We start from the raw sequence: 26,795 nt of genomic DNA on the forward strand, positions 1-26,795 counted from the left end.
CCAATATCCCCGGCATACCCCCCTTTCCCACCCTCCCCCTGCCTCCACGGCAGACAATTTCCACTATATTCTCTCTCTGCTTTGGGGCATTATGGTTTTCAATAGAGATGCTGAGAGGACATCATGTTTGGTCCCCTGGCCACTTTCAGCACACATCTCCCATCCTGACCCATCCCTCCAACCATCATTATCTTAGTGCTCCCTTCTCTATTCCAGCTGCCTTCTCCCTCAGCTCATGAGGCAGGCTTCCAACTATGGACCCATCTTCCTGGTCCTTGTGTCTACTGTCCTTGGGTGTTGGTCTCGTGTTACTATGTTATATTCCACCAATGAGTGCAGTCCCTCTATGTCTGTCCCTCTTTCTGACTCATTTCACTTAGCATGATACTCTCCATGTCATTCCATTTATAAGCAAATTTCATGACTTCATCTCTCCTAACAGCTGCATAGTATTCCACTGTGTAGATGTACCAAAGTTTCTTGAACCAGTCGCCTATTCTTGGGCACTCGGGTCGTTTCCAGATTCTGGCTATTGTGAACAGTGCTGCAATGAACATACAGGTACAGATGTCATTTCTACTATGCTTATTTGCATCCTCGGGATATATTCCCAGAAGTAGTATTTCGGGGTCATATGGAAGCTCAATTTCTAGTTTTTGAAGGACAGTCCATACTGTTTTCCAGAAAGGCTGGACCAGTCGGCATTCCCACCAACAGTGAAGAAGCGTCCCTTTTCCCCCACATCCCCGCCAGCAATGGTTGCTTTTGTTCTTTTGCATGTGTGCCAGTCTCTGTGGTGTGAAATGATGTCTCACTGTTGTTTTGATCTGCATCTCCCTGATGACTAGCGATGTGGAGCATTTATTTTTTTCATGTGCCTTTTGGCCATTTGTATTTCTTTTTTGAGGAAGCTCCAGGTCATTTCTTTTCCCCATTTTTTGATGGGGTTGGAGGTTTTTTTCTTGTACAATTCCACAGGTGTCTTGTGTATCCTGGATATCAATCCCTTGATTAAATTAATTTTTTTTTTAAAAAAAAGCCAAGGTCCTGTGTTTGGACTTTCTGCTCTGTGCAATCACATTATGAAAGGTACCATGACCCCAAATGGATTCTTTTCAGGTCACTGGAAAAATGGTTCAGAATGAGTTTCCACTGTACCCTCTGCCTCTTTCCCCGGAAGCTGAGGGGCATGCGCTCCGCTCGGGGCGTGTCTGCGGGAACCATGCTCGGGAGCCGAAGCAACTGTGACCGGAGAGCGGGACCCGTAGCCCTGCTGAGCTGATGGAGGTCACGGGCAGGGCAGACTCCTGCGGCCTTCTCCTGGCCAGGCAGCGCTGAGAAACTCAGTGAAAGCTCACCGGGCGGACCTGGGACAAAATACTATTTTTGACGAGCATTTCGGGTGCTTCTCCCCGCGCCCTGCGAGGAGGTTTCTCCTAACACAGAGAACACTGAGGAAGAGCCATTCCCGACCCCCCAGCCGGCTCCTCCCCCCAGAGTCAGGGCCGGCCCAGGCCCCGCTAGGCCCCTGCTGCTGCTTCACGCTTTGCATCAGGCCTTAGAGTTTCAGAGACTCCACTCCCTGCCCTCCCGGCACCGCCCTTTCCTGCCGTGGGCACAGGCGGGAGAACCGCAATGGCCGGGCCCAGGCCTGGTGACGAGGTCCCCCATCCGGCACCCCTGCAAGGCAGACGGAGAAGGTGCTCCAGGCCGGTGAGCACCAGGACAGGCCGAGCAGAGGCGCGAGCTGGTGACCCTGCATGACCCCAGCGATGACCCCAGCTCACTCCCCAGCAGGCCCCTCACCACAGCGAGGAAAACAGGGGCCAGAGGACTGGACAGTGGTTGAGAGCTTGTCTCAGTGGGGGGTGGGGGGGGCAAGGGGAAGTTAGGAGAGAGAAGGGACCAGGATGACAGTGACAGTTGGGAATGAACACTCTGGACAAGAACTGAGTGCAGAGAGACGGACAGTCACGATGACCTCTCGGCATCTATAGCGCAAACCATACAGCCCGAAAGGGGAGAGAGGGAAGAGAGATGGGGGAGAGAGAGAGGGAGAGACAGAGAGAGAGAGGGAGAGGGAGAGAGGGAGAGAAAGAGACAGAGACAGACAGAGGAAGAGAGAGAGGGAGAGAGAGAGGGAGAGAGAGAGGGAGAGAGGGGGGAGAGAGAGAGGGAGAGGGGGGGGGAGAGGGAGAGAGAGGGAGAGGGAGAGAGGGAGAGAAAGAGAGAGAGAGACAGAGAGAGAGGAAGAGAGAGAGGGAGGGAGAGGGAGAGGGAGACGGAGACGGAGAGGGAGAGGGAGGGAGAGAGAGACGGGGGGAGAGAGAGAGAGAAAGAGGGAGAGAGGAAGAGAGGGAGAGAGAGAGTGAGAGAGAGAGAGGGAGAGGGAGAGAGAGAGGGAGGGAGAGAGGGAGGGAGAAGGAGAGGGAGGGAGAGAGAGAGACAGAGAGAGAGGGAGAGAGAGATGAGAGAGGGAGGGAGAGAGAGAGGGAGACAGGGAGAGAGAGGGAGAGAGGGGGAGAAAGAGAGAGTGAGAGAGGGAGAGGGAGAGAGAGATGAGAGAGGGAGGGAGAGAGAGAGTGAGAGGGAGAGAGAGAGAGAGGGAGAGAGGGAGGGAGAGAGAGAGGGAGAGGGAGAGAGAGAGAGAGGGAGAGAGGAAGAGAGAGGGAGAGGGAGAGAGGGAGAGAGAGAGGGAGAGAGGAAGAGAGAGGGAGAGAGGGAGAGAGAGAGAGTGAGGGGAAGGCCGTGCCGAGCCGCCTTGCAGCCCGCGGCGGAACACTGGCTTGTTTCCTTTTCCAGGATGTTCGTGCCCACTGCCGGGCCGCCCGGGTGTTCCTGCCCCACGTGTTTGCTTCTGCAGGTTGGTCACCAGTAACTTCAGACACACGCGTGTTTGCTCTCAGAATCCTGCATGTAGCGGCCCTCGGGACTCCGCCCACGGGCCTGATTCGCGTGTCCTACTGACGGCCGTGACGGATACAGCGCCACAGACTGAGCTGATTCCCCCGGCAACCGCAGTTCAGAGAGGTGCCTTTCCCCTAAGATGAGTGTGAGTGCAGACACACACACACACACACACACACACACACACACACACACACACACCCCCCTCTTGGCCAGCCTGCACAAACATGTCAGCTCTGTTTCCCTCTCCATAATGTGGGGCGAGCCGCTGGGCCCGCCTGCTGGCCGCCGGGAGGGTCTGCCCGAGGAGAGCCCACAGGCCCTGGCCCTTCCGTCTCTCTCAGGCCCGTTCTGCGCCTGAACCCAGACCTTCAAGACAGAGCATTTCAGAAGCTGAAGGTCAAAGTCAGGAGCTGGCACAGCCCCACAGGGCCCTGAAGCCGCAGGGGGGTCAGTAAGGGTCACTCATGCTTCCGCAGAAATACCTGCACGAGGGCCATGCTCTGGACAACACAAAGATTCAGATTTGTCTTACTTTTTTTCCCTTCAAATATATATTTTTAAAGGCAATCAAAACAAAGGTCTTTCCTTGGCGCTAAGATGCATATTCACGGGACTGCAAGCAGTAATTAGCTACCAACATTCAGGTTTCAAAGATTTTTTTAATTAAATAATAGTTAAATAACATTTTTACAAAACAAGTTGCATAGAAAAGGTGCGTGTCCCTGGGACCCTGCGCTGGCCTTCCTTCAGCGTCAGCGGCATTTCCTGAGGAAGGGGGTGGGGGGGTGGGCGCCGGGCAGGGAGCGGCCCCCGACCCCCTGGGGACACAGCCAGGCCGAGTTGGGGCAGTCCTGCTCGCGCTGACCGCCGGGGTCAGGAGGAGTTCAGCAGCTGCGCCAGGTTGCCGAGACATTTCAGGTAATAGGCGTTGAGGGGAGTCTCCTCCGCGTGGGACAGAGCTGAGGACGGGACGGGAGAGGGCACTCACCACCGTGCTGGGCAGGGGAGGAGCACGCACGCACACACACAGACACACAGACACACACAGACACACACACGCAGACACACACACACGCAGACACACACAGACACACACACATGCAGACACACACGCAGACACACACACATGCAGACACACGCAGACACACACACACGCACAAACACACATGCACACACAGCCACACGCACACACATAAAGACACATACACACACATGCACACACAGAGACACACACACTCACACACACATGGGCACACACATCACGTGCACACACATACACACACACACACAGTGAATAGTGAATCAGAAATTCTACTTCCTCTCCTCCCTCTCTTCCCGTTCGGCCTCAGAGTATCGGCCCTTGCCTGAAAAGTGAACAAGTCCCAGCGTTCCCGCTGACTGGCCCCGGCTTGCATGGTGGAGCCAGAGACCCACCCACTCGCCCCGGGCAGTCTCACCCGAACCCCGTGGTGCCCACCCTCCGCACGTGGACACTGGCTCGGTCAGGGCCAGGACAAAGCCCCCGAGAGAGAGAAACACAAACCGACTACGAGTCCGACACTCAGGCTCTCGGCGCGGCCCCCACGACGGGCCGTGACTGGCTGTGGGAGACACTCGCCCCGCCGCCCTCCAGCCCGGGTCTGCTCCGGGGGCAAGAGCAGCACGCTCAGCGCCAGAGGAACCTCTGCCGCCCAGCACAAGGCTGACCCAGGTTCCCGGGATCCCCGAGGGTCCCCCCCGAGCCCCGCCGGGAGAGACGCCCCGAGCAGAGCCAGGAGAAGGCCCCGGGCACCGCAGGCGCGGCTCAGAAAGGGAAAACAACAAAACAAAACGAAGAACAAGGAGCAAAAATAAACCCATCGTCCCTGGAACCTTCCCCTCAGATCTGGCAAAGCCGTAACGAAACACCCCACCGAGGTCGGGCACCTGCACTCGTGACCGGGCGCCCGGGGCGGGGCCACTCCTCTCGCAAACGGGACTTACTTTTCCTCGCCAAGGAGTACGCCTCGTCCACTCTCCGTTTGATCGACTGGGTTTTCAGGGCCGACTTCGCCTGGGGAGAGACCAGCGGACGCACCGTCACGCGCAGCTCCCTCCCCTCCCCTGCGCTGTCCTTCGCCGCCGGACCCCCTCCCTGCACGAGAAGCGCTACCTAAACCGCTCGGCCCTGCTGAGGGGTTCCCAGTGCTCGGGCCGTCTCTCCGGCGGAGCAGTCCGGCCTGGCTGGCCCGGGTGCCTCGGGCTAGGGACCCTCCGGCAGGGCCGCCTCCCGCTGGCCCGAGCGGTCACACTCCAGGGCCCCCTCGGAGGAGACGTCTGAGCCCGGGAAGGCGGAAGGGGGGAGGCAGCGGGTCTGGGCCAGGGAAAGGGCCACGCACAGGCTCACACCAGAGCCGGTGGACTCGCGCCCTCCTGGCCCTGCTCCGACCCTCCAGCCACAAGGGGCCCCTGGCCCAGCCGGGGGCCCAACTCTAAAGCATCTGTAAGAAAGAGTCTCCACAGCAATGTCCGATCATCGTATGACTGAAACTCAATCAGGGACACTTGTAACTGTGTCTCACGGTGACTCATTAATAAAATAATCTAAGGAAAAACATGCATAAAAGTCGCTACTAGGGCCCCTGGATCTCTGACACGGAAAGGTCGGGCACGCCGGAGCACGGGGGGCCCAAAGGGGCGCTCAGCAGCTCTGCTTGGGGGCCAGCGGCTGGAACTGGGGGAGACACAGGCAAGGCGTGTGCGGGAAGCGGGGACTGTGTCTCGGGCCTCGAGAAGCAACGGACACGAGTGTCAGCAGGGGGAGAGCTCAGAGACGAGAGTCCCCCCGCCTCCTCCCGGGGACCCCCTCGGCCCCTCCCCTGCAGGACCCCCGGAGACGCACCTTCTGGTAGTTGTGAACCAGAGCCCAGAGGGCCGAGGCGCCGATCCGCTGTGCGTCCTGGTGCTCGCTCTCCAGGCAGGCGGCCAGCACCTGCAGGACTTTCTCTGTGGTGGGGGGGGGACAGGGCGGCAGGCTCACTCTCCCGCCGGGGCGCACAGCCCACCCATCCCAGCAGCCACCGCCCACGGGAGGCGCCAGACAGGCATGGTCCGAGGGAGAGTGACCTCGACCCCCGGCTTCCACGAAGGACCAGGGCTGGGGGAGCCCGAGGGCCACACGCCAGGGCACCAAGGGACACTCACTCAACTGGGCAGCAACAAATCGCTGCAGGAGCGGGGAATTAGATCACAGCCCCCACCTCGGCACGCAGGAAGCAGCCCCGCCCTTACAGCGAGTCAGAGACTTTTGTCTCCGTCTATCGGAAACACGAGCATCCAACCCAACACTCAGGCTGGAGTGACGGCACACGAGAGGGGCCCTGCCTTGCACGCGGATGATCTGCGCTCGGTCCCCGGCACCCTGTAGGGCCGCTGCCAGGAGGAACTCCCGAGTGCAGGGCCAGGACTGACTCAGATCCCAGGACCCCAGTGCCAGTCCCCGCCGTCTCGGGGAAGCCTTCTAAAGAGCACCGAGCCGGCTGCGGGAGCGTCTCGGTGCCAGCGAAGCGGAGGGGGAAGTGTGCCAGGACCCCCACGCACGGCGCGAAGGCCCTCGGCAGCCGGCGGGGACAGACCCACGGAGGAAGCCGCCTCCGGACACCTGAGGGCTGGAGGCGTCTGTCAACTACCACCTGACGCTTCCGCCCTCCAAAACGGGGGGCCGGGGAACAGGCTGCGTCCTTGGAGGGGGACCGTGGCCCCCCAGAGGGCAGCAGGCGGGCAGCTGGCAGAGGCGCTGAAGTCCCGGGCCCCACAAAGGCCAGCGGCAAGGAGGCGGCCACGGTTACCGCGTGCAGACAGGCTGGCCGTCCCTCCACCCACATGCCAGAATCCCGGGGGCCCCGAGGCCGGGAGAAACCCCCCCAGCCCCGCCCGGTGGCCGGCACTGTCACTTCCCAGAGCGTTTTCCGGCCGGATGTGAAGCCAGACACTGACCGTTGGCCAGGATCCGGGGCTTGTGGGCGGGGCTGAAGCAGAGGTTGTGGAAGATGAGCAGCGGCGTGTAGGGAGCGCTCTTGTGCTCGAAGCGGCTCATCTCGGTGAGCAGGTCCAGGCAGCCGTCCAGCCGCAGGATCATCTGCTGCCCGTCCTCGCCCAGGGAGATGTTGAGCAGCAGCTTCAGCCAGAGCGCCGTCAGGGGGCCGGGCTGCCGGCCTGCCCCCCGCGGCGGCACCAGGGACAGGAAGTTCTGCAGGAAGTTACTCTGCGGGCCGACAGAGGGGAGGCGGGTTGCTCCGGTCCCTCCGAGACCAATTAGCCCGCAATCTGCGCGGCTGCTCCCGCCGAGATCCCTCCCCCCCCCACACCGGCCCCCGGCCCAGATGCCCGGGTGCTTCCAGGTGTCCGGGAAGGGGCTGAGGAGAACAGAACACGGTCAAGTTCTTCTTCTTACTAATTCTTTCCTGGTGATGGGTAAGTAAACGGGAGTCAGCTCAATTATTTAGGATTGATAATTCGGGCTGGGGGTCAGCCCGTGCCCCTCAGTCTCCTCTCTCTGCCTGCCTCCTGGCAATCCTGTACTCACTAAAATCTCTCTTACGGGGAAGAAGGAGATGAAGCCGGAACCAGCCGTGGGCGTCAGACGGGAACTGCGCTGGCGGCGAGGCTCTCTGCGGGCCCTCGTGCCCCACCGCCTGCCCGCCACCAACAGAGCACCTCGCACAAGCGCACCAGCCCCTCAGCTGTGGGCACCAGCAGCACTGCCCAGTGTGGCCTACACGGAAGGGGACAGCACCGACCACCCCGCCCAGCAGGGGCTCTGGACAGGGGCGGGCGCGGCGGGCCCGGCAGGGTACGGAATCGGGACCCGAGGACTCTCAGAGCGCGCAGAACAGATCGTGCTGGAGCGTGTCTGGGGGTCTCGGGGGCCCGGCCCGAGGCTGTCCGAGCAGCCTATGAGGAAGAGAAGCGCTGCAGCCCACCCAAGAGACCCCCGGGGCCCTGTCCCTGCCGGTCACTGGGGCTCTGGGGCGGACAAAGGACACGGGAAGGTGGAGGCGCCTTCCGAGCACCTGGGTGGGGCCGGCCTGGTCCTGCAGGGCGAGACTCCGGGGCGGGAGGTTCTGGGAGTGTGCAGGGCTCGTGACACGCGGCCATCGTGCCCTCCGTAAGCACAGGACGCGCCTGCACTCGACCGCCCTTGGGACACAGCACACCACCCAGGCCCCGGAGCACGGCGACACTCGTGCCAGAACAACTGGCGGGAGCGGCACTGAGTCTGCAGTGATCCCGGGGCGAAGAGGCTGAGGCTGGGGGACGGGGCCCCGCCTGCCCACACGCCGGCTCTCCGGGGGGCACACGCCCACCCTGACCTCAGTGAGAGCCCTGCGTCCGGCCCGCTGCCCCCAGGGAACTGCGGGTTCCAGGCCCCGGGCTCAGCGCCCTGACGTGGGAATACTCCCCCCGACTGATCTCATGACCCCGCCGTGACGCCCAGGGCTGTCAGAGCTCCCGGCAGTGACAGTGACACTCGCAAGCAGCATGCTTCACTCCGATCCGACACTGCAAGGAGCCCGGCACTGACTCAGAGACGGCAAGGCGACTGACTCAGCCGTTTTGGAAAACAATATGGACGATTCTCAAAGATCAGAAATTGAGCTGCCATTTGAACCAGCAAAACCACTCCTGGGGATATATCCCGGAGATGCAAAAAAGGATAGTAGAGATGACATCTGCACCTGTGTGTTCATTGCAGCACTGTTTACAATAGCCAGAATCTGGAAAAGACCCGACTGCCCAAGAACAGATGACTGGTTAAAGAAACTCTAGTACATCTACACAATGGAATACTATACAGCTGTCAGAAAAGATGGTCACGAAATTTGCATATAGATGGATCAACATGGAAATTATCATGTCGATACTTAAGCGAAATGAGTCAGAAAGAGAGGGACAGACAAAGAAAGATTGCACTCGTTTGTGGAATATAAAGTAAAAGAATGAAAGACTAACACCCAAGATTATTAAAGATAAATATTGGGAGGATTACCACATAGCTTAGAAGCTGTGGGGGAAAGGCAGCTCAGTTAGAGAAGGGATCACCAAGAAAATGGTGCTAGGCGGATCCACTCAGGATGGGAGACGCACCTGAGAGAAGACTATAGACTGAACATGACGGCCACTAAATACCTCTATTGCAAACCACAACACCCAAAAGGAGAGAGAGAGAGAGAAAAAGGGAATGCCCTGCCACAGAGGCGGGTTGGGGTGGTGGGAGGGATGCTGGGACCATTGGTGGTGGAGAATGGGCACTGGTGGAGGGATGGACACTTGACCATTATATGACTGAAATGTAAGCAGGGAAGTTTTTAAGTCTGTAACTGTACCTCACGGTGATTTACTAATTTAAAAAAAAAAAAAAAAAAAACAGAGATGGCAAGGGTCCTACAGAGGCACGTGGACTGGAGAGATGGCAGGAGAAAAGGGAAGCTCGGTGCTTTCCAGGGCTGCTGACGGTGATGGTTTGCCTCCAGCAGGTGGGTCAGCAGCACCAGGCCCCTAAGTCGCAGGAAATCTACTTCCGTCAACGCCTGCAGGGGTCTCCCGCCCTGGGGTTCCGTGCAGCCACACCCGCTGGAGTAAGGGGGCGCGTGTCTCAGACTTTCTCCTTAACTGATGCGATCTCTCTGAAGGCGCCCCGAGCAGGGGCAGGGCCGAGAGACCCGAGTCCCAAGGGCTGAGGCTCGACTAACCTGTCAAGGGAGCCAGGCGGACTTGGGGAAGGGTCTGTGGCTCATAAACTGCCTCGAGAATTTAAACTGCATTGAAACTGTTATTGCTCAATTTGGTCTCTTCCAAAGACCAAGTACATTACTTTTACGACCGTGTATAAACGCGAGACAGCTGTCTCCCTCAAAGCCTCACTTCTAAGAGAGACAGACTGTAATCCGAAAGCTGAGGCGAGAAACCGAGAGGAAACTGCACGATCATGTTCCAGTTCTTGTCACTTTTCATGTATCCCTCCCCGGGCCTTAAACAAAGTGAGCCTCTTAATCCTCTCGCAGTCCTGTAAAGAAAAGGCCTTGGAGTCGGCACCAGTGCGTCCTGGAGAATGGAGTCCTCCCGGTTTCCCGGTAGAAAGGAAGTATTTCCTGAGCGTCGCCTGGTGGGAGTACTGGTGGGGGGCGGGAGTACTCACTTTCTGAATGACGCCCTTGCAGTCGTGCGACAAGGCCAGGTTGGAGAGGAACATGAAGACCATCTGCTGCACCGTGCTGCTCTCGGGGGGCATCTGGGAAGCCAGCTTCAGGAGGCACTGCATCAGCGAGCTGCCTGCCGGCCCCCTGCAGGCCGCCGGCCCGGCCCCCGGCCAGCAGAGGGAACTGCAACCTGGAGGGACAGCGCCATCACCGCCTCGCCTCACGCACGCTGCCCGCGCGGTGCTGCACGAGCCCGGGCACGGGAGCGAGTCTGTCTCTCAAGACTCACCCATTAACCCGAACGGCACACGAGCACCAAAGGCAGTGCTGGTGTCTGCGCTCAAGCCAATGGGCTCACGGTCCTCATCAGCAGCCTAATCTCAACAGAGCACCCGAAAGCGCGGAGCTTAGTCTTTTAAGGCATCAAATGAGCACGAGAAGGTTTTTCAGTAGCTGCTAAAGACGGCATCTCAATAGAAGCCGGAGTGGAGAGCAAGGCGCTGGAGACGGGCACGGCTGGGCCCGAGGTCTCCCTGGGACAAAATGAAAGACGAGGCACCAGGCACCCGGGGGCGGGTGGGGTGCGGGCGGGACAAGGGCGGTGCCTTCCCCTCGGGGCACGCGTGGCCTCCCAGGAGGCCCATCTCCAGAGGACTGGGGAGGGCTGTGGGGACAAAGCAGCTTGGGAGCCCCTGGGTGAGGCAGAGAAGGACACGCAGGGTCCCCACAGCTCAAGTTCAACTCCGGCCAGTACCCCGGGGGCACGGCAACAGACACGCGTGGGCCCCTCCCCGCCACACGGAGCGCTACACAGGTTCTGTGAAACTGGATGAATGTGCGTTTGCAGTCAGGCCAGGCAAGGAGCACTGCTGTCCTGAGTGACATGGCCTAGCCACAGTTCCAACCGCGCCACTGACCGCAGGGACGAGAGTAACAGCAGACTGTCCGAGAGGCTGGGACGTGTCTGCCTTCTGCTTGCAGTTCAGCAGCTGGGCCTCCTCCCGCTGTGCCCCTCAGCGCTCGGCCGGCGGGCAGGCCAGCGGGAGGGGCGAGCGCGGGGGCGGGGGGGGGGGGGGGCTGGCCACGCTCCTGGCCGGGCCAGGCTGGACTCAGGGAGCCAGGGCGAAAGGACCAAACTGTCCTGACAGAGCTCTGGCTGGGTGGCTCCAGAGAGCCAGGGGCCGAGCGGCAGAATGTTCCAGAAAAGCCCAGCGTGCAGCGGGCCCGAGCTGGCACTTCCCTCCCCTCGCCTGGCTTGCTCCCTGCTCCAGCCTCGGCCGGGCACAGCATCACGGACGGCTCTCGAGAGAGAGAGAGCGGCTGGAGGTGCCTGAGAAGAGCCGGCCCAACCAGCGAGCCCACAGCTGGCCCCGTGCCCTGGGCTGTCTGCACACTTCCTGCCCCGCCCCCCGGGAGTATCTGGCCGCCCTTCGAAGCCCCCCGACTCTCGGCCAGCGGAGAGGAGACCGTTCACATCGTGCCTCAGCCCCCGCGCGATGCCATCCCTTCCGAGCGGGAAGGCGGGCGCGCGCTCGGGGTGGGGGGTGGGGGGCGCGGGTGCAGTTACCGTTGGGGAAGTTGGCGGTGTAGACGCACAGGAGCTGCAGGGCGGTCTGCATCAGCGAGTCGTCCATCAAGAGCCAGGGCCAGAGAGAGTGCAGCACCGGGACGAGGTGGGCCTGGAGAGCCGCCTCCTGGGCCGGCAGAAAGCAGGACACTGAGAAGGACCGTGGGCACGGGGCGGGCACCAGGCACGACACATGCCCTGTCGCCCGCCCGCAGAGTGTCTCCTGGGCGAGCGGTCGAGCTGGCCGGGGACCCCCAGATGCTCTCAGGGGGCCCTCAGCAGCCCCGGGTGAGGAGCCGTCACGCGCAGGGGGGAACCAGGCCGCGAGGCCCGCGAGGCGGGAGGGAGCTCCCAACGCCCACTCGCTCCCGGGGGCGGCTTCCTCGGGGGTCCTGGTGAGAAACGGTCCCACAGGGCGGGTCCCTGCGGCCGCCCGTCCTCTCCCGCCCCAGCACCAGCTGCTCGCCCTGCAGTGCGGGTGTCGGCAAGGAGACCGCTCTCTCAGTGTGGGCACGGGTGTACAGACGCGGCCCTCCACGCGTGTGTGTGCGTGTGCATGCGTCTGTGTGTGTTTGCATATTTGTGTGTGCATGTGCTTGTGCATGTTTGTGTGTGCATGTGTGCACGTGCACGTGTGTGCGTGTGCGTGCACATACATTATGTGCCTGCGTAGGTATACCGGAGCTCACGCTTCCTGAGCATGCACGTGTGCACGTGGGCATGGACACACCCGTGTGCAACCCTCAGCCCTGTGGCATCTGGCTCCATTTCCATGGAGGCCCGGGCATGTCCACGGCGCCTGCTCCCCGCCGCGCCGTCACTGTCCCGGGCGCGCCACCCACTCTCGGGGACGGCCCACACAGCGTGGCACGTGCCTCACGCACAGCGGGCCAGCCCGGCTTCCCATACAGTCCCTCAGTCCCCGCCAGGAGTGACCCCGGGCCTGAGCCGGGAGGACGCCCTGAGCACTGTGAGGTGAGGCCCCCCAACAAACGAACGACCGTGAGCAGCAGAGCACGCACGCTGCTTGCGGCCCTCCCTCACCAACCCCGGCACCTTCCGTCCGGCTGCCCCGGGACCCTCCCGACGGACGTGTGCAGACCTGGGCCAGGGCCCCGCCAGGCCCGGCCCCCCGCGCTCCTGCACAGTCCAGCTGGGGAGCACCTGCCCTTCCCGCTCGCCGCCCCCCTTTCACCCCCTGCCCGGCCCCTCTCCCCTGCCCCTCGGCTCAAGCTCCCGGGATCTTCCTTCCCTGACCTCACAGATGCGGCCACTGACTAGCACTATAGGCAGGCGACTGGAAACGAGCACAGTGGTCGGGAGTCACAGGTGGGGCAGGGGCAGTGTGGCCGCCGGCCCGGAGAGCCACGGGTTCCCCGGGCAGCACCAGAGACGCCCTGAGCACCAGCATCTGGGGCCAGCACTCCAGCGCCCAGGGGAGTGGACGGAGATGGGAGGAAGCGGCCCCGAAGGAAGAGCACTGAAGGAAGAGCACACGCCTGGAGAGGGCCGCTCCCGGGCCCACGCCCAGCCCAGAGCACTGCTGCTGGCCCGGCCGCCCCAGCATCCCTGTGAGCACGCGTTTCAGCAGCCAACAGCCGGGTCACCGCCCCAGAAACTCGCCCTGCAGTGTCCCGTGTCCCCTGAGCACTGTGCCGCGGTGACTCCCGGCACAGGGAAGCCGAGTGCAGTGAGGGGCCGGAACGGCCCAGGCGACTCCTTGTGTCTTAGTGAAAGGTCGTACCGGGGAGGGCTCGGGTCTAACACTCCCACAGATGCCATCACAGCAGCTGCTGGCTGTGCCCTGAGCACTCCGTCCTCAGACGCCCAGTCCCAGGCTCAGGTGCTTTTCCTGCTTGGCCTCGGGAACGGACACGGTCAGACGCCTCGTCGTGGGCGAGGACGGCTCTGGGGTTGGTCTGTGTCCGACTCACTCCCCACAGCGCCTCGGCGGGAAGGCGGGTGCTGGGAAAGGGGGTGTCGCTGGGACAGCGCCTCAGGGTGCTGAGGACGGAGCAGCCGGCACGACCAGCGCCCCGGCCCGGCCCACCCGGGCAGCAGCCTGAGGGAGGGGGCTGCCGGCTCGTCCGTCCCAACGCAGACACTATCGGCCCCCGAGGCCCACTCGAGCTCCCAGCCCCACGCGGCCGTTCACGCTCCTCGCCAACAGGGCGAGAAGGAGCCGTGAGTCAAACTGAGTCAACTTCCGCCCCCAGAAACCCCAACTTTGCAGTGTGAAAATTGAAAAAAAAAGTTGTCAGCCGTAAGTAACAGAATCGGCACCGAGGGGAAACAGCCCACAGGCACCAAGGGCCGACGGGCCGGGCACCGATGCAAGAAACAAAGATCCAGCCTGCGCCCCACGCCCCCGGCCCTGCCTGCCCCCAGGGGCCGGCCCGCGCCCCACGCCGTCGAGAAAGCCTGCCGTACCTTGCAGCCTCCGTTCCGGTAGAGACAGTTCCTCAGCAGCTGCATGGCCGTGCCCAGCTCTCTCCCCAGGCCGTCGTCCTGCGGGGACGGCGAGGAAGCGGTCAGAACACGAGGGTGCGCCAGACACACCCCTTCCCGCCGGGTGCCCCGCCCGCCCGCCTGCCCACGCAAGGCCGCTCTGCTGCCCCGGCCGGGTGGGCCCCTTCATCTCAGCACCGGCGGGCACTGCCCGGCTCCCGTCAGAGCAGGCGCGGGCTGACCTGCTCCACAGACAAAGGCCTTTGCCGAGAGAGGAGACGGGGAAGAGGCAAGAAAACCCCGACGGGCACGGACGGGATCCCTCTCTGGGACGTGCGGGGGTGGGGAGGGGGCTTTCCTGGGCTCCCACCAAATGCCGCTTGGACACACACTGTTGCCAACAGTCGCAGCTCTGTTCTTTCTCTCTCTCTCTCTCTCTCTCTCTCTCTCTGTCTCTCTCTCTCTCTCTCTCATCCTGTCTGGCCAGTGGTCTAAGCACAGCTGCTATTAACACCTGTGTGTGTCAACACTGTAACGCCCAGGCACCGTACCCCCATCACCACACCCGGGAGCCCAGTGCGGCAGGGAGACACGTGGTGGTCAGGCGGGAAACGACCACACGCCCTGCGGACGCCCAGACGGGAGGCCGGCGCCGGCTTTACCAACTGTTCCCTGTGGGGCTGTGAGGACGCGAGTGTGGCTAAGTCTGGAATGTGAGAATCCCTCAGTCTCTCTCTCACACACACACACACACACACACACACACCCGCATCAATCCCACTGGACCTTTCTTCTATGCCAGGTGCTCAGTGCCACCCAGTGTGCCACGTGCACGCACAGAGACCCCTGGCCTCCCCACCCTCACACGCGCAGAGACCCCCGGCCTCTCTGCCCCCCCAGAGGTCTCCCCGGCCCCCACCCCAGTTACCCTCTTCCTCAGCGCTGCCTTCCTGGGCCGCAGGGTCTCGAGGTGCAGCTGTGCGCTGACATGCTTCATCTGTGCCAGGCAACTGTCTATCAGACCGGCTGGAAGGCAGGACCCAACAGTCAGAAGGACAGTCCCCTGGCAGGCAGGTCGAGGGACACACAACGGTCAAACGCATAAAGAAAAAGGGCCTGACTTCTCCACTTCCCTCCGACTCCAGTGAGAACACACAGACCAGACTCAGGAGAAGACAGGCTGACGCCGCAGCCGCTGTCTCCAGCCCAGACTCGGCGAGGCACGTGGAACTGCATTTCGCAGCAGTTCAAGGGGAACTGAGTGTCCCGACATCGTGTGGATTCTGCTTGGGCTCTGAGATCTGTGTCTCCGAGCCCCAGGTGCGGCTACACGCTACACGCGAGGCTTCCGGGAAAACAGCGTCCAACGTGGCTGTTACCATTATCAAAACTATGATCTGGGCTCCCTCCTAGCATGCAGAATGTGTCTGGGACACTAGTGTCTGACGGGAAATGACGCACTGTGTCACTCTCCAAAGCTTCGGACAGGCGGACGTCACGCCTGTGACCGCACACAGAAATAACCGACATGCAGAACCACTTATTTTCGACGTGATGCGTGGTTCCTGCAATTCTGCCCTCCTGGCGGGAGAGACGCGCCACAGGCTGGGGCCGAGGCTCTGACGGAGGCTGTGCCCCGGGTCCCGCCAGGAGCGAGCTGCGGGCTGAGCCGAGTAGCCCCTGAGCACCCCCACCCCATGGGGCCCGCTCACCTCTCAGCGCGTGCTCCTGCGCCCCGCGGCTGACGGCCAGGAGGGACAGCAGGGCGCCCGCGGCGGCCCTCCCCAGGCTGTCTCGGGCGGGCACGCCTTCGTAGCACTGCGAGGAAGAAGGAAGACACATGAGACGGGCGGCAGGGCCTCTCCGCAGACAGCGACGCCGCCGGAGGGACACGGCGTGCTGAGGCTTCCGGGGATCTCGCCGCCCTCTGAGCAGTCGTCAGACCGGAGGGGACTCTGTGGCCGAGACTCTGGGACGCCCTGGGCCCAAGGGACAGGCCGGTGGGCAGCCTTGCACGTGGCCAGCCCGGATTCAATCCCCGGTGACCCCACACAGTCCCTCGAGCTCCACCGGAGTCAGCCCTGAGCGCAGAGTCAGGGGTAAGGCCCGAGCACCATCAGGTGTGGCCAAGAACTACAGTCTGCGTCACCACATCAAACTGCGGGACTTCATGCCAACACAGCAAGGCCATCCACTTCCTCAGGGCCACCAGGGCATGGCACTTACAGGACGTATCGAGTTTCTTCTGAGTACCGCTTACAGAGAACTTATAGAGTGGAAGGGCATCGATTTTAATATACTCCTGATCATTTAAAGACTAGTTTATTCCACTCCCTATAACATTTATCACACATATTAAGAAACCGACTGACTCAACAGATGCTGTTTGGTAGCACTGTAGCACTGTAGTCCCGTTGCTCCTTGATTTGCTTGAGCGGGCACCAGTAATGTCTCCATTGCGAGACTTGTTACTGTGTTTGGCATATCGAATACACCACGGGGAGCTTGCCAGGCTCTGCCATGCAGGCGGGATACTCTCAGGAGCTTGCCGGGCTCTCCGAGAGGGATGGAGGAATCAAACCGGGGTCTGCCAAGTGCAAGGCAAACACCCTACCCGCTGTGCTATATCCTAATAATACTTGAGTGCATATATCCTTTTATATGAAACAAAGAACAAAATAAGGAAAAGTTCACAGGTTACTAAGTTCATTAATAAATGTAACATCTTCTGTTAGACATATACCTACGGGAACTATGTATCATATATAGCTCACTACATATACTATGTATCACAGGCATACTTTCTCTCTCGGTTTCGTCCTTGTGTGCCCTTCCAACCACGAGGGAGTCCTATTCTACTGTTCCCAAGTTCAGGAGTGACTTACTGGGCGCGGTGATCTAAGGGACTGGCGAGTGGATCCATATCCACACAGAATACTTTGTATCTTTAGTAATTGGGAAGAAATGAAGAGGAAAATTAGCGAGTCATTAGGAAAATATGGAGATGCCCCGTGGCGCGTTTCCTCGGCCAAGTAGGTAACAGCCCAGTGTTACAAACAGTAACTTATGTATCGGATAATAACCTGCCGAGCCAGGAAGGGCACGGGAGCGGCAGGGCCCCGCGATGGGGCGTCTTCCCCAAGCACACCGCCTCAACCTGCGCGTCCACCACGGGCCTGACTTCTACGCACTAATCGAACTTCCTGGAAACCCCCGTTGCAGCCAAAGCCAAAAGGGGAGTGCAGGAGAGCGGCCTGGTCTCAGCCGAGCTCCCAAGGGCCCTGGGTCCCGGCCACGGCCACGGTCCCAGGGACGAGGCACCCATCATTCAAATGCCACGTGGGATCTTGCCACATTCAACAGAGAAGCAGCCAGGTGTTCTGGTGAGCAATGCGGCCGGAGAATGCTCTGGGCCCGAAACCAGGCCAGCAACACCAGGGATCTGGACGGAGGGGGTGCAGCCACCACACCTTCTCCAGATGGAGCCCTGGCGACACTGAGCAACAACTAACATGGCTCCAGGATGAGGGACTGGGACACATCCGAACCACGCGGCCACTAACACAGCCGTGCGACCTTGTCTAAATACTGAAAACATACAATCTTTTAATGGAAAACTAATTATCAAATGCTTCCTCAGTAGGGCTGTCTTTCTTGGGGGGAAACTCCAACAACAATAGTGAGTTTTGTGTTGAAATATGGACCGTAATCAAGGTAAAGAGAAAATGAAGTGAAATTCATCAGTTATACAGTTGGGGTGGGGGGCGGGGGGTATAGTGGGGTTTTTGGTGGTGGAATATGGGCACTGGTGAAGGGATGGTGTTTGAATACGGTATAACTGAGACATAAACCTGAGAACTTTGTAACTTTCCACATAGTGATAAAAAAAAAAAATGCCACGTGGACAGGACTCCGGCCTCTGCTCCCGGGGGAAACGCTTCTCGGGAGCCCAAGCGAGGAAACGGATCCTCTCAGGAGCGGGGCCCGGCAGGGCCATCCGGGGCAGTGTGGCTGCCGTGCGCAGGGCGGGGAGGGGGCAGTGTCGCCTGGGGGTTAGCCCCGGGCAAGTGGAGCTGGCGGGTGGCCGGGGTGGACAGAGGCGGCCATGGGGCAGCGCGGACTCCTAAGGAAGTGCCCAGGGCTTACGGGTGTCCCCATGCATGTGGCCGGGGCCTCGGCTTCCCTCCCTGGCCCACACGGTCCCCAGCCACAGCGCGGGCAGGGCAGGGGTCAGGGCAGCCACCGCTCTGGCCCTCCCCCTGGCCCCGGGCCCTGTGAGCGCCAGCCCGGGACAGGCTCGCAGCGTCCTTTCAGCCAAGACGAAATGCGGACGCTGCTTCTGAGACGGCGGGGGAGGGGGAGAGCGTGAGGCCCCTTCAGCGAGCTCTTCCGCCTGTGCTCTACAGACGACCGTCTTCTCGGGGAGAGGGGACAGCGGCCCGGAGGAGCCCGAGACCCTCCAGGGGCCCCCACCTGGGTGCCCCGACACCCGGAACCCTCCACGGTGAGCTCTCCACAGGCTCCTGCTTCCTGAGCGGCGTCGGAAGGATGGCTTCCGACCCCCAGGGGCCTCGGGCACGTTTCAGCCTCACAGACCCCCTCGGAGCCTCCACGGGTCCCTCAGACCCGCACACTGCCCTGGAGCGGAGTTACTTTCAGAGACGTTCACAAGTGACACTAAATTATTACACTGGCCGTCCTGAAACAGCGGCTGTAGCACAGCACACTGTTCTGATCAGCTGCTGGACGAAGATTACCACTTCATTCTCAATCATTTTATCATGACCATAAAAAAAAAATCAAACTGGTTAATACATGGAATGCATCTGGAGAAAAGATGGTTAATTTAATTTCATGACCTTCCACAGGACTAGAGCGATAGCACAGTGGGTAGGGCGTTTGCCTTGCACGCAGCGGACCCGAGTTCAATTCTTCCATCCCTCTCGGAGAGCCCGGCAAGCTACCGAGAGTATCCCGCCCACATGGCAGAACCTGGCAAGCTCCTCGTGGCATATTTGATATGCCAAACACAGTAGCAACAAGTCTCACAATGGAGACGTTACTGGTGCCTGTTTGAGCAAATCGATGAACAATGGGACGACAGTGCTACAGTGATATCCTTCCACAACATTACATAAATTATTTTATTGTGATCCTAAAAAAAAAAAAACCTGGTTAATACAGCAGGATAGGACTGGAGAAAAGATGGTTAATTTAATTTTATACCCTTCCACAATATTACATGACCCTAATGAGCATTACTGTTTTTTCAAAAAAATTTTTTTATTCAAAAGATGGATTTTTTTTTTAAAGTAAGATTGAGTCTGGGCTGGAGTGACAGCACAGCGGTAGGGCATTTGCCTTGCATGCGGCCGACCCAGGTTCGATTCCTCCGCCCCTCTCGGAGAGCCCAGCAAGCTACCGAGTATCTGGCCCGCACGGCAGAGCCTGGCAAGCTCCCCAGGGTGTATTTCATATGCCAAAAACATTAAGTCTCACTTGGAGACGGATGACAGTGGACAGTGAAGATCGACCAAAAGCACACATTTTGTAAAACCAAGAAGACCCCACGTACCTGCAGGATGACCTCACCCAGCCGCTCGGCTGAGCTCTGCCCCGCCCCAGGCCGGTCGAGAAGCGCCGTGAGGGTGGGGCTGTGCGTCTCCCGCGCTTTCTCCTTGTCCTGCAGGCGCCGCTTCGCCTCCTGCGTCCAGATGACGGACAGGAACTGCAGACAGGCGGTGGACAGCGAGGGACACCGGGCGGCCAGGCCCACACAGTGGCAGAACAGATCTACGAGGAACGATTGGCAGGACAACGGCTGAGAGCTCATCCGAATTTTTGAAAGTCACTCAGACTGATTTGAGAAATTATGTTGACCCCTTTATTTCTAATATCACTTTATCAGACAGGAGATATTTCATTAGGCTAATACTATATCTAACGAAGTTACCGAGAGTTTGGGTATTACAAGTATAATTCACGTTCAGAGTATTTGAAAAGTCAATAGTGAGACGACATACGCACTCAAGGCACGTAAGCTGCCTGTTTCCTTTTCACGTGGGCTCTTTCTTGGGCAACACACACATACACAACAGTCACTGACACTCGGAAACCAAAGGGTTCCTTACCACTGAGTTACTGATCTCTCTGAGGTCTGTCGGGATCGACGAAGTCGCTAGAGTTTTAAAATTTTTATTCCAACACTAATGAAAAAAGAGTTAAGGGGCCGGTGCAAGAATATAGCCCACTGGGGTTCACTTGATCCCCACCGTTCCATTGGTCTGCCCGGTGCCCCCAGGAGGGAGCCCTGAGCTCAGAGCCAGGGCTAAGCCCTGAGCACTGCTGGAAGTGACTCAAAAAAACAAAACAAAACACCAGAGAAGAGAGTTAATATGATTACAATACCTAGAGTGGGCATGCGTCTGTTTTTAAACAAGTTGATGCCAAATAGTACTTAAAATCAAACTTAGCACGCAGCTGGCACAGTGCAGAAACCAAGGCTTCACGGCAGTTCTGGCAGAGAATGGGGGGAGGCAGGAAGTGAACTGCAAACAAATGACTGTGTGCACGGCCAGGCCACTCGGAAGCAGCCCGCGGAGTCCGTCACGGCTAGTTCCTGTTGTGAGCACTGATTTAACGGAATCAAAAGGACGTGTGGTGTTAGTTTTATTAAGTATCGCTGGTCTAAAGTTGGTTAGGTTTCATTTTTGTATTTGGGGCTTGTACTTGTGTCGAGTTACGACCAAAAGGTTTGCATCCCAGATTTAGACTCACAGAAACTCTCACTGTTATAAAGTAACATGAGAAATAACTGATTTGCCAGTGGAGTTTCATGAGTTACGCGCATGAAAATAGTGAGGTCTGAGGGATGAACGGTATGGAGGGTGTGAGTTACAGGGTGTGCCAACCCGGGCACGGGACCCGGGGCGAGGAGAGAAACACAAAAGAACCCCGAGGAAGGGACCCTTACTGATGGCTTTTATTATTTATGATTCAGTAAATTATTACCAAAGCTAACTCTGTACAGCTATCGGGGTTATTTATTTGTTTGTTCTGGTTTTCTGGCCATACCCAGCGATGTTCAGGGGTTAATCCTGGCTCTGCACTCAGGAATTACTCCCGGTGGTACTCAGGGAACCAGATGGGATGCTGGGGATCGAACGCGGGTCAGTAAATAATTGATTTGGCGATAGTTTCATGAGTTACGAGGGAAGGCAAGTGCCCTCCTCTCTCTCTCTCTCTCTCTCTCTCTCTCTCTCTCTCTCTCTCTCTCTCTCTCTCTCCCCTCTCCCTCTCTCTCTCTCTCTCTCCTCTCTCTTCTCTCTCTCTCTCTCTCTCTCTCTCTCTCTCTCTCTCTCTCTCTCTCTCTCTCTCTCTCTCTCTCTCTCTCTCTCTCTCTCTCTCCCCTCTCTCTCTGGCCCCTGGGGCAGACTTTTTGATGAGCATCATTATTATATAAAACTCTATTTCGTGGACAGATTTGGTATTTAATATGTATATTTCATCACTGAGAACGTAGTGACAGGTGAGCAGGCCTAAATCAGGGGTCAGCAAGCTTCCTGCAGAAGGCCCGGGAGTAAACATATTTTCTGCTCCGCAGGCCATAAGTCTCTGTCCCAACTATTCCCCTCCAGCCCGGGAGCATGTGGCGGCCGGAGCAACGTGCTGACGAGCAAGGAAGCCGGGCACCGGCGACTCAGCAGGCGCGCCCTCTCCTCCGACCAGCTGGGCCCGGGGCAGCCCCGAGGCTCTCGCTTTATAGCGTCAGCAATTCAGGTGCTCAAGCAATCACCACTGCCCAGACACGCGGACCCCGAGTGCCCGAGCAAACGCTCATTGATTAATCTCTGCATTTCTTCCCCGAAAGGACACTGGTGCCCTCCGGGTAAACGCAGGCCTCTCAGATCCAGAATACTAATAATTTTATTCCTTACAGATCATCTAGTTCCCCATAAATCTTACTTCCCAGCCATCAGACTGAAGAAAATGTGTCATACAACCTAAGTTTCCAGACCGACCGAATGGTAAATGGTAAAAGGAGAGGAAAGGAAATGTCAGCCGCTTTAGGAAGAACTGGGAAATAACTTGGATAACTTGGAAACGTAAAATCACTCAGCGCTGCACACATTCACACGGGCATTTTTTTTTTTTTTTTTTTTTTTGCTTTTTTTGGGTCTCACCCGGCGATGCACAGGGGTCACTCCTGGCTCATGCACTCAGGAATTACTTCTGTCGGTGCTCGGGGATCATATGGGATGCTGGGAATCAACCCAGGTCAGCCGCGTGCAAGGCAAATGCCCTACCCGCTGTGCTATCGCTCCAGCCCCTCACACAGGCGTTTTTAAACAGCTAACAAAGGCAGAGGGAGGAGGGCAGAGCAGGCAAGGCGGGGCCCTGCGACCGCTGACCCGGGTTCGATCCCCAGCACCCCGGAGCGATGCGCCAAGGCCTGGCGCGAGTGATCTGTGAGCAGAGCGAAAAGCAAGCTCCGAGCGCCACCCGAGACCAGAAACAAACCAAGGGGGAACAAGTGTTACCAAAATTACGGCGGTTTTATTTTTATTTTTTTAATTGAAAAAGGCTGCGACCGGGTTGGAGCTATAGTACAGCGGACGCAGCCGACCCGGGTTCAATCCCCGGCATCCCATATGGTCCCCCAAGCACCGCCAGGAGTAATTCCTCAGTGCAGAGCCAAGAGGAACCCCTGAGCATCACCGGGTGTGACCCAACAAGCAAAAAAGCCAAAAAAAAAGAAAAAGGAAAAGAAAAAGAAGAGAAAAGAAAAGGAAAAGAAAGAGGCTGCTACATTCCCTACCACACTAAGAGTCGGGTGAGAAAACGTCCGAGTGGTGATCTGAGCACCGTCCTTCGCTCATTCAGGAGGCGACCGATCAGAAAAGCCTCCTGTACCGGCGCCAGAGAGACAGTACGGGGGAGAGGCCCTGCCCGGCCTGAGGCTGGGCCGGCCGCGACCCTAGTTCGAGTCCCCAACACCACCCGGGAAAACTGCTGATGAAAGAGGAGCGACTCTCCCCTTGGGCACAGTGCTCTGCGGCCCTTCGAGGGGGCGGGGAGGAGGTTTCCGCCTGCACCTGACCAGGCTGGAAGGAGCCGGTTTTGCACCCGGCGCCACCCGGCGCCCTCCGAACCTCCCGCCGGCCTGGTCTGACTGGCGTTCACTGCGCCTCGGGACGATTTCATTTTTACAGACTGAGTTTGGGGGAGTCTGACGAGCACTGCAGACGCCTCCGAGTCAGGAGCTGGCTGCCCCTCAGACGCCTTCACTGCCCCCCACCCCCGCCCTCACGGCTGAGTCCTTACCGACGGCGGGCGCCCAGCGCTCGGCCAGGCCCAGGGTCAGGGCCGGGAGGGCGGCCGCGCCGGCCTTGCGCAGGAGAGCGGCCAGCAGGCTAAACAGATGTGTCCACGCGTGGTGGAAGGCAGGGACGAGCTCCGCATCTGCAAGACACATCAGGACGTCTCAAGTGAGTGACAGAGAAGAAAGAGGAGACGGGAGACCCCCAGAGCCCCGAGACGCCCCCTCCCCCTAGAGAGGCCAGTGGAGGCCAACGCAGCTCGGCACGGCCCCCAGCTGGTTCCAGTGAACCGCTTTGCTCTTGGGTCTCAGGTGGGCAAAGCGGGCCCCGGGCACCTCCTCCCGATCCTGCGCCACCACCACGCGGGGAGGCCGAGCTGAGCGCCCTGGCCACGACCTCAGCTGAGCGCCCCGCCCGGAAACGGCCCTTCGAGCAGCGAGAAGACGGACGTGGCCGCACAGGGCTGTCCCCGAGAGACACCAGGCGTGCAAGAGGGGTTGCCCCAGGGCCTCTGGCCGAGGGGGCTGCGAGCTGCTCACACCGTCCCCCACAGCAACGGGTGCAAGAACTGTGCCGGCGGAGGACGCGAGCAGGTCAGGTCGGGACCCACCCTGCACGCAGCCGAGCGGGGTGGGCCCCCGGAGCCCACATGGCCCGGAGCAGAGCCAGGAGCCACCCTGAGCACCGCCGGGTGTGGCCCCCAAACTAACAACAAAACCCGCGACAAGCAAAGGAGGCCCTGGGGCCCTTGGGGCATGGGGACGCGGATTCAGGGCCCTGGCGAGTAACAACGCCAGGTGTTTGGTGACGTTTTTGCCACTGTCAGCCCTAGAAGGAGCCTCTTTAGACAGATTTCCTCCTTCCCGTGCTCAGGACATGTTAACTTCATACATACTCTACTCCGGGGGCATCTGCTTATCTGTACATACAAAAAGAAGTAAAAGCCCAGTAATTCTACTCAATATATGCTTGAGAAGGTCAAATAAAATATTTACGTTGTAAATTAAAAATTTAAAAGCCATTAGCACTTAACTTTATAACTATACTTGCTGAATTACTTTTAATATGATTCACTTCGATGTGCTGCAAGTACATATAAAAAGTATAAATAAAAGTTAGGAAATTCCACAAATGTATGCTGAAATACAATCCGCTTTTTATAAAAGCATTCATCCGTTGTCTTTTCCCAGGAAGAAACGATACCATCTATTTAAAATATGTTTAATGAACTTTGGCTACACAAAACGATTCCAGACAAGTCTAGATTAAGCCAGACTCGAAGCATTCAGATGTCATTAATTTCCTCATCACTTAACAACTCACATGGCCACGATGCTGGCGTGAGCCTGGGCAGCGGCCATGCGGGACAGAGGCTCTGGAGCACCACAAAGCCCTGCCAGAGCCCTGGGTTTCCTCCCGTCCACAGTCACGTTTTCAGTCTTTGGGGGCCAAGAGGAGCCCCGGAGAGAAGTAAGATCATTCAGCTGGTCTAATCTAATCGTTTTATTTAGGGTGTCACTGTACCAGTAAAGTTACCAAGTGAGGAACTACTGTTCCCACCAGCACTGGCGTAATTTTCGCAATGATTAACCAGTGACAGGGCAATGGCTGACTGGCTGGTATCAGAAAACATGAACGTCCCAAACTTCACACCAAGTCAGTCCAGAAAATTCACAGGACTCAGCAGGAATGAACTGACAGTCAAAGACAACTGTCAGCCAATTACTATTTTAGACAAAACGGCATTTTAATTCCAATAAAGATCCTACCTGGCTTTCATTTAGGATTAGCACGATATTCAGATTTCTTGCATTTTCCAATAAATTAGGACCTTCATCCAAATGCTGATAATCTCTTTCAGACTCCCTGATAATTGTTATCGTGAACGGGGCCATTTGGCCTTGATCATAGTTCCTAGGAGTCACGAATCTGTAAGTCACTTGCTTTCTAAGATCACAAAAGAACACGGCCCTCGGGGCTGGAGCGATAGCACAGTGGGTAGGGCGTTTGCCTTGCACGAGGCCGACCCGGGTTCTAATCCCAGCATCCCATATGGTCCCCTGAGCACCGCCAGGGGTAATTCCTGAGTGAAGAGCCAGGAGTAACCCCTGTGCATCGCTGGGTGTGACCCAAAAGCCAAAAAAGAAAGAAAGAACACGGCCCTCATGGGAGTGCTCTGCAGAGAAGGCCCACTGCTGCAGTGTACACGCTACCTCTGACGGTCTCCGGGAACCGTCTGCAAACACCAAACTGCTAAGGCGGATTATCAAGATCTTTCACAACACCCAACACATACCGGAGTCCTGAAGCGAGTGTCCGGGCAGAGAAGACTGTTCTGCCCCGCCCCGCTCCCGTCCCCCGGCCCAGAGGAGGCTCACCGGCTACGTCCTTGGCGCCCACGGTGAGGACCCCCAGGACGGTCCTCGTGAGGCGCTTCAGAAGCTCTTCCTGCACCACGAGGTCGGGGTCGACCAGCAGACAGGACTGCAGCAGCCTGGACAGAGAGGACAGGAACTCCAGGAGGAAGGACGCCTAGTGGAGAAGGGCGATGAAGGGGGGGAAACATCTCAGTTTAAAAAAAGAAATAAAACACGGAATACCTGTTTTCAAACGTGACATTCCTATGCAGCATTCTGAGGTTTTGTAAGTTAATAAAAAAAATTAATAAAAAATAATCACAATACTTGGAAGCCTCAAATGAATGTACACAGACTGTATTCTACGTTCTTGGTAGGCATTAAAGGTCACAGAAGCATGGCCGGCCCCAGTAGCGGCAAACAAAGCAAGTATCTCCAAAGGCAAATTCTGGGTTCACTTGAGAGGGGGGAAAGCCTTTATGGTTTTCATGTCATTAAACTGTAGAATCAGTATTCTGGGAGAGGCAGAAAGGGACATTCCAAAGCCATAAAATCTACAAAGAAAGGCGACAAAACACTCCAAAGCATGCACGTGGAGAGCGAGGCGGGCGAGTTAATGGTGCAGTGACTGCTACAAACGAAATAGGCTCACGTTTTGTCTTCAACTCTCAGAACAAAAAAATGCTATTCTTAATTATGAAAGAAAACGTAAATCTTCCTAAATTAACACTAAAACTGCCTCTGAAATGTTGCTTGGTTCTAACGCCATAGTAAGTCTTAGCAAGAGAACTCTTCAAACAATTCTCCGAATACAGAACCATTCAATACCAGGGCGTGCAGCCACGCTGGGGGACCCCAGCCACAGGAGCACTGCTGGGAGCGAGCCCTGAACACAGACTGGGAGTAGCCCCTCCCCGGAGCAGAAAGGACGAGCACTGTAGAGAAGAGCAGGAACACCGAGGCACAGACAGGGCGGCCTCAGCACGAGCGCTAGAGAAATAACCAAATCGAAGGA

At 58.2% G+C, this 26,795-nt stretch overlaps 1 protein-coding gene across 3 annotated transcripts in view; it reads right to left on the reverse strand.

Moving 5' to 3' along the window:
• Positions 1-3,570: 3,570 nt before the first annotated feature.
• The window catches only part of RTTN (rotatin), a 96,785-nt gene continuing 73,560 nt past the window's right edge, over positions 3,571-26,795 (reverse strand). For all 3 annotated transcript variants that reach the window (XM_055128180.1, XM_055128181.1, XM_055128182.1), the window contains 12 exons: positions 25,802-25,955; positions 23,428-23,565; positions 19,679-19,896; positions 15,816-15,921; positions 15,032-15,129; positions 14,086-14,163; positions 11,656-11,782; positions 10,088-10,278; positions 6,886-7,153; positions 5,792-5,895; positions 4,894-4,963; positions 3,571-3,869 (listed from right to left, as the gene is read on the reverse strand). In XM_055128180.1, coding sequence (XP_054984155.1) covers positions 3,784-3,869; positions 4,894-4,963; positions 5,792-5,895; positions 6,886-7,153; positions 10,088-10,278; positions 11,656-11,782; positions 14,086-14,163; positions 15,032-15,129; positions 15,816-15,921; positions 19,679-19,896; positions 23,428-23,565; positions 25,802-25,955 — 1,638 coding nt within the window. In that variant the 3' untranslated portion in view covers positions 3,571-3,783. The remainder of the gene's footprint in view (positions 3,870-4,893; positions 4,964-5,791; positions 5,896-6,885; positions 7,154-10,087; positions 10,279-11,655; positions 11,783-14,085; positions 14,164-15,031; positions 15,130-15,815; positions 15,922-19,678; positions 19,897-23,427; positions 23,566-25,801; positions 25,956-26,795) is intronic.

This window comes from Sorex araneus, chromosome 2 (assembly GCF_027595985.1).
Source record: "Sorex araneus isolate mSorAra2 chromosome 2, mSorAra2.pri, whole genome shotgun sequence".
Taxonomy (NCBI): domain Eukaryota; kingdom Metazoa; phylum Chordata; class Mammalia; order Eulipotyphla; family Soricidae; genus Sorex; species Sorex araneus.